The following is a 6,000-nucleotide window of genomic DNA, read 5'->3' as shown; positions in this document are numbered from 1 at the left end:
TGTCACTATCATTCCCAAGAATTTTATTTCGGATTGAAGTAGATTTACTTTTTCAGGTCTACATTTTAGATTACCCTCTCTGAATTTTTCAAAAACTTTGGCTAATGTGTTTAAATGGTCCTCTGGGGTTTCTCCCACACAGATAACATCATCCACAAAATGGATAATATTTTTTATACCTTGTAATAAGTGTAACAGAGGTCTACATAATGCACTTGAACTAGTTTTGAGTCCAAAGGGTACTCTCAAATATTCATAAGAACCACATTCCGTCGTTGAAAAGGCCATTTTATAGTCGTCGTTATCTGCTATCTTAACCTAGTGATAACCTTGTGTGAGGTCAAGCGATGTAAAATTTTTTTTTGGTTGAAATAGAGTCTAGGATTTCATCAATGCGGGGCAGTGGAAATTTGTCACTGACTACCTGCTTATTTAAGGCTCTATAGTCTACTACAAGCCTAAGGTCCTTGTTCTTTTTTGGCACTAGTATAACGGGGGCTGGATACGGGCTTATACTTGGCTGTATTATATTGTTTCTTTCTAACTCGCAGATTTTATTTTTTAACCAGCCTTTGTAGGGATGAGGAATGCGATAGGGCTGTTTAGCTACAGGTAACCCTGTGGTTTCGATAGAATGTTCATAGAACGGTATCAATCCAATATCTTCCTCACATGTAGAAAAAATATCTCTAAAATTCCAGAGCAATTCACATAATTTTTTGTGTAATTGTGTATCTTGGATATGGTCTAATTTAAATTTTTCCAAAAATTGGGATCTTGTTAGGGGGTGCCTATCCTTTGGGTTACTGACATCAATACCATTAACTAATGTTTTCTTGGAGTTTTTCCATTTGTTTAGCTCGTGTTCAGAAATCACTTGTATTTCAACGAGGCATGTTCCCTTTTTTAATGTAATCGTATCGTTCTCATGTGTGTTCGTCAACCAAATAAAACCGTCGCCTTTTTCATATGAAATTATCTGTTCTTCACAAAACAGATTTTCTGGAATTTCTTTACACGGGGATGCAAACCAAATTTCGGAATTGTCATTTACAGGGGTGACCATTTGAGAGATTTGTCCTCTTTGCATAGTATTTGGGGGGATTCTTGTTTTACGTACCGTGAATCCATAGTATTTTTCTTCCGAGTTATTTTCTATTAAGTTAAGATTGGCGCTTGGTTGTGTCAAGTCTTCCGCTTGTGGGGTTGGTTGTAAGGGTAAATCCGAGTCCTGTCCCTTTATAATTGTACTTGGATTTATTATTTCATCCCATAATTCAGCTATTTTCTTTATTTCTGCTTTTCTATACTCCTACATTTTCCCTATTTTTGCTTTTATTGACTCGATCCATTTGCTGCTTGATTTTTTTTCTCGTCCTGTGGGAGAAAATGACGAGAAGTGAGGTACAAAAGACTTTATTCTATTCACTGTTGCTTCCCCTCTCTCCACGCGTGGGAGAATAGGATCGTATGGATACACGAGTCTGTTATTTGCTATATCTAATAAAACTTTATTAGATTTTAAAAAATTTGCAACAATTATAGCCTCATACGGGAAATTTTTATAGATAATAAAATTTGTAGGAAAGAATCTATTATCTTTCGTCACATCTAAACGTATCGAGCCATTTGCTTTCAGCATGTGTCCTGTGACCCTAGTTAAGCCGGTAATATTGAAGTTTTTCTGTCATTTAATATACACTGGGAATCTATCAAACACATTCGAGTTTATTATGTTAACTGCCGCACCGGAATCTATTAACGCTTTGAAATTAATACTTGCAACACTAAAATTATTTAACATAGGTAATATGTCATTATTATCACTTAAGGAAGGTACAATTACTGGAAGGGACCTATAAAGAATACCGGCCTCCAGGGTCCCGGTTAATTTTCTTGGGGAACTAATTCGTTTCCCTGTGCGCTTATCTGATAAGTTGGCGTTTGACATTGGGGTTCGGTGGGAATTTCATTTGCTAGCGAAGTTCCAAGTTGATTGACATTTGATTGTCTTGGTTGCCTCGTATAATTGTGTGGGTTAGGGTTTCTTGTGCCGACGGGTAGCGGAATTTGTTCATTTTGTATTGACGAAAAATTTCTTTCGTTTCCCGGAAAATTTCTTTCATTTCCCGTCGGGAAAAAATATCCTCTGTTATTGCTCGTATTCCTGTTAAACCTAGATGGATACACCGTCCTTGAATTAAATTGGTACATGTTTTGTTGCGTATTTGCGTTGGGGAACCGATAATCATTTTGTCGGTTGGGGGAAGGATTTGTATACGCAAATCCTTGTTGGTACGAGTTGCGGAACGATGGGAGACGTGGGGGGTTGTTTCTATAGCTTCCTGACCCATTGGCATTTAAGTTTGTTCTCCCGAACAAACAGTTATTAAAACTGGGGGTTGTTGGCATATAGTTTCTTCTCGTACGGCATTCCCTGGCGATATGTCCTTGTTTATTACATGCATAGCATATAATTGGGGGGTTGTTTACGTAGTTTGTCGTGTTCGTGGGTACAAAACGCACCGTTCTTTGCCTGGTAGGGGTTGGAGATCTATTTTGGTTCGGTTTGGGTGAATTATCTCTTGAAAAGAATCCTGGGGAAATTGCTCGTGATCATCCCAGAGTTGAATTTTCTACATTATTTATTCTTGACTTATTGTGGTTTGCCACAATTGAGTCAATTTCGATTATTCTCTCCACTTCTTGGACTGCTAGTTCTAATGTTTGAATATTCTTTGATATTAACATTCGGTACAGTTTGGGGCTCAATCCTTGCATGAAAGCATTTAATACAATTTTATTGTATAAGGGACCAGATTCTTTTCCGTATTTAGCTTCAATAGACACCATAACTTTGTGCTGATATTCTCTAATATTTTGAGTTTTGTCGAAACATACAGTTCCGTGCTTCAATTTGTGTGTTGAACTAGTTTCAACAAATCTTTCTTGGAACGCTTTTAGCAGTTTTTCTATTGAGTTTATTGGAAGGTTGTTATCTTCCCCTATTGTATTTTCTATTTGTTTTAAGAATGTTAGTGCTTGCCCCTTAAGTCTCATCAACAACATGCCTACTAATGATTTTAAGTCTGTTTGAGTTACTTCTACGAATTGGTTTAATTGGATAATAAATTCATCTACATCTGAATCACCATTATATGAGGGAAGCGATTTTGAAATTTCCACTGTTTTGGCAATAAGTTTTTGCTTTAATAATTGTTCGTTTTGATCTAACGACATTTTGTTTTTTTTTCAAAATAAATTAAAATTCGGCACTGGTTTTACTTTTTTGATATAACTTAAATTTGGCGCGCCTAAATTATATTTTTGTTATTATTTTAAGGGGACTTAGGCTTAATAAAATATTGCACTTCAAAGCATGCACAAAATATAGCACTTTCAAAGCATGCACAAGATATTGCACTTTAAGGCATGCACAAGATATCACACTTTTTCCTATGCGTAATATTTCTCAATAGTCTTCTTTTTTAATGTTGTCCTTGTGTTTTGCTCCTTTAAACCGAACCACGCCAATTCTAATGGGGGGGGGTTTCGATTGTTACGAGTAAATATCAATAAAAGGGGTTTTGTTCTTATGCTTTAAGTTATCTCTTGGTATGTGAATCTTTCAGTTATATATTTCTATGGATACTTTTTACCTAAACTCTTAGTTGACGGTTCGCGTGAGGCATACCTGAGTGGAGGCGTAACTTCTTGGGTGGGGAGCTTAAACTAGTGGTTCGAAATAGGGAGCTTATATTAACAGCCATACTGACTCAAAATCAGATTGAGTTTCAGGTTCCCTTGAGAGCGAGTGGAGCCACAAGGACTAACTATCTTAAGAGACATTAACATAGAGAGAATAAAATAAGAAAGTAATGTGTTTATTTTTACTCACATGATCGTCACAGGGTTTGATGGTAATATCAAAGACACATTGCAGCACAAGACACTAACATGAAATTGTCATCTGAAGCGATGCAACGCAAAAGTTAATGCACTGATAATAAGTTTTCTCAAAAGTTTATTTTGAATAGACTGCAAATGATCTCTCATAACACAAATCACAAGAAATTCATAGTAGTCTCTCCTAGCTTAGACTGGCGCAAAAATTGCTAAGTTCTAGCTATCTACTTTTCCCAATTTCGTCAGGGGTTACGTCCGGGCGTTACTAACAAGTATATTTTACGGATTCTATTGGTTCTATTATATGGCCTATATTACTATTGGGTAATGATGAACCAATGAGCTACTTGGATTTAATTAAGGTTTATGACTTTTAAGATATCACTTTGGAATTCTTCAGAACAAACAAAGTTTTACACTGTATCTTTTTGCTTGTAAGGTGTCACTTAGTTCCTGGAAGGCTGATGATTTATTTCTGTGAAAATTGTTAAAGGACAATACGATTTAATTACATTGAGATGTTTATTCTGAAATTTTCAGAACGAACAGAGTTTTACACTGTAGCTTTTCGCTAATGAGCTTTTTAATTACATTGAGATACACAGTTCTTTTTCAGAACAATGCAATTAGATTATACAAGAATATTCTGTAATTCGAGTGACTATATTTTTTTGTATAATATATTCTACCATCTCTTGATGGTTTTGTATTTCAAGCTCTTAAAGATTTAAATTACATTGTTAGTCACCTGTCATATAAGATTTGGTCAAACTAATATTTATTTCATACATTGGCGACACAAGGGAAGATTTATTTATTATATTTTCTGTGGGAAAGATTCTTACAGTGTATGTCTGAATTAGATTCATTTGTTTCACAATTTTAAATTGGACACTTGAGTTTTGCTCGATCAGTAGGTTAATTGAATTCTTCACGTTCATATTTTGGGCTCATATTTTGGGTGGTTTTAATTGGAAAATTTTAAAGTTTTTGAAAATTGATCCCATTACAAAAGCACTGGAAGTTATGGTCAACCTTAGACCAGCCTCAAAAAAAGTGTTAATTCTCACAGATTATGAGTCTGCCATCCAAATAATCAAAAAAATAAATTATGAGGCTGTTGGTTCAGATTTAAAATCTATTAGAGATTCTCTCCTAAGCCTTAAGAATATGGACACTTCAGTTTGCTTCCACCATATCCCTAGCCATAGAGAACTGATCCACAACATGACAGCCAATCGGCTAGCTAAAGAAGGGGCAAATGCGTGCCCCCCCCAGACTCAAAACTTAGAAACCTTTGAGACATTATAAAACACCGTGGAAAAACAAAGTACACCCCATTCCTGAATTCCCCATTTCAATCAAGGGAGGATTTGGTTTTGTATTACAGGTTAAAATCTGGATACCTGTTGCTGAATCCTCTTCAATTCCAATGGAATCTCCATCATTCACCACTCTGTAGGTGGTGTAAAACATCAGTAGAAACCCCCCAACATATCTTTTTTGAGTGTTTAGTACTGGCACCACAAATCACTAAGATCAAACTAAGCTGCCAGAAAATGGGTGTTCCAGAATCATTTGATACCATCATCAATTTAAAACTCCATCCTAACACTGAGAGACCAATTTATAACCGGATGATTCAGATCAAGAAAACAACAAGAGAACATTGATAGAATTCTACAGTGCAGAAGAGAGCGAGAATGAGTAGGAAGCGCAGTATTGGTACCAGCCGGCCTATGGCCTTAAATTGCTGGGGACAGGTAGTTCAGGTACTCGCGCTTCCCACAACACATCATCAAAATTATGGCTTCAAATGACAAGCCTAGTGGAGTGTATTTTTAATTTTCAGGTGCTGCTTTTACAATGATATAGAATTACTGCTAACCATTTCAAAAACATAACTGAGCTGAAGAATAAGAAGGATTGAAGATACAAAATCAAAGGAAAGGACTTCATGGTAGTCCATATACCCACATACAAATTCTAGAATGGAAGAAATGAGAGAATTGAAGTAGGCCTAGCCTAACTTCTTAGTTATGAGACAAGAAATGGTTGGGCTATACTCACTAAACTGTTAATAAAATTTCCCAC

The 6,000-nt window shown here is 35.9% G+C and overlaps 1 protein-coding gene across 3 annotated transcripts in view; it reads left to right on the top strand.

Annotated features, from left to right (window-relative positions):
* Positions 1–5,731: 5,731 nt before the first annotated feature.
* Positions 5,732–6,000, top strand: part of LOC148945397 (longitudinals lacking protein-like) — a 36,026-nt gene continuing 35,757 nt past the window's right edge. The window contains exon 1 of one of the 3 annotated variants that reach the window (XM_089099256.1): positions 5,732–5,866. Coding sequence is in view for 1 of the 3 variants with exons in the window: in XM_089099252.1 (XP_088955378.1) it covers positions 5,898–5,920 (23 nt within the window). In the remaining 2 variants the exon portion in view is untranslated. Of the gene's footprint in view, positions 5,961–6,000 lie in introns of all 3 variants that reach the window. The other 2 variants (XM_089099252.1, XM_089099254.1) reach the window with 2 other exon arrangements.

This window comes from Artemia sp. Qi Xiang Cuo, chromosome 13 (assembly GCF_049724085.1).
Source record: "Artemia sp. Qi Xiang Cuo chromosome 13, ASM4972408v1, whole genome shotgun sequence".
Lineage (NCBI taxonomy): Eukaryota > Metazoa > Arthropoda > Branchiopoda > Anostraca > Artemiidae > Artemia > Artemia sp. Qi Xiang Cuo.
This window is presented reverse-complemented; position numbering and strand designations above follow the sequence as displayed.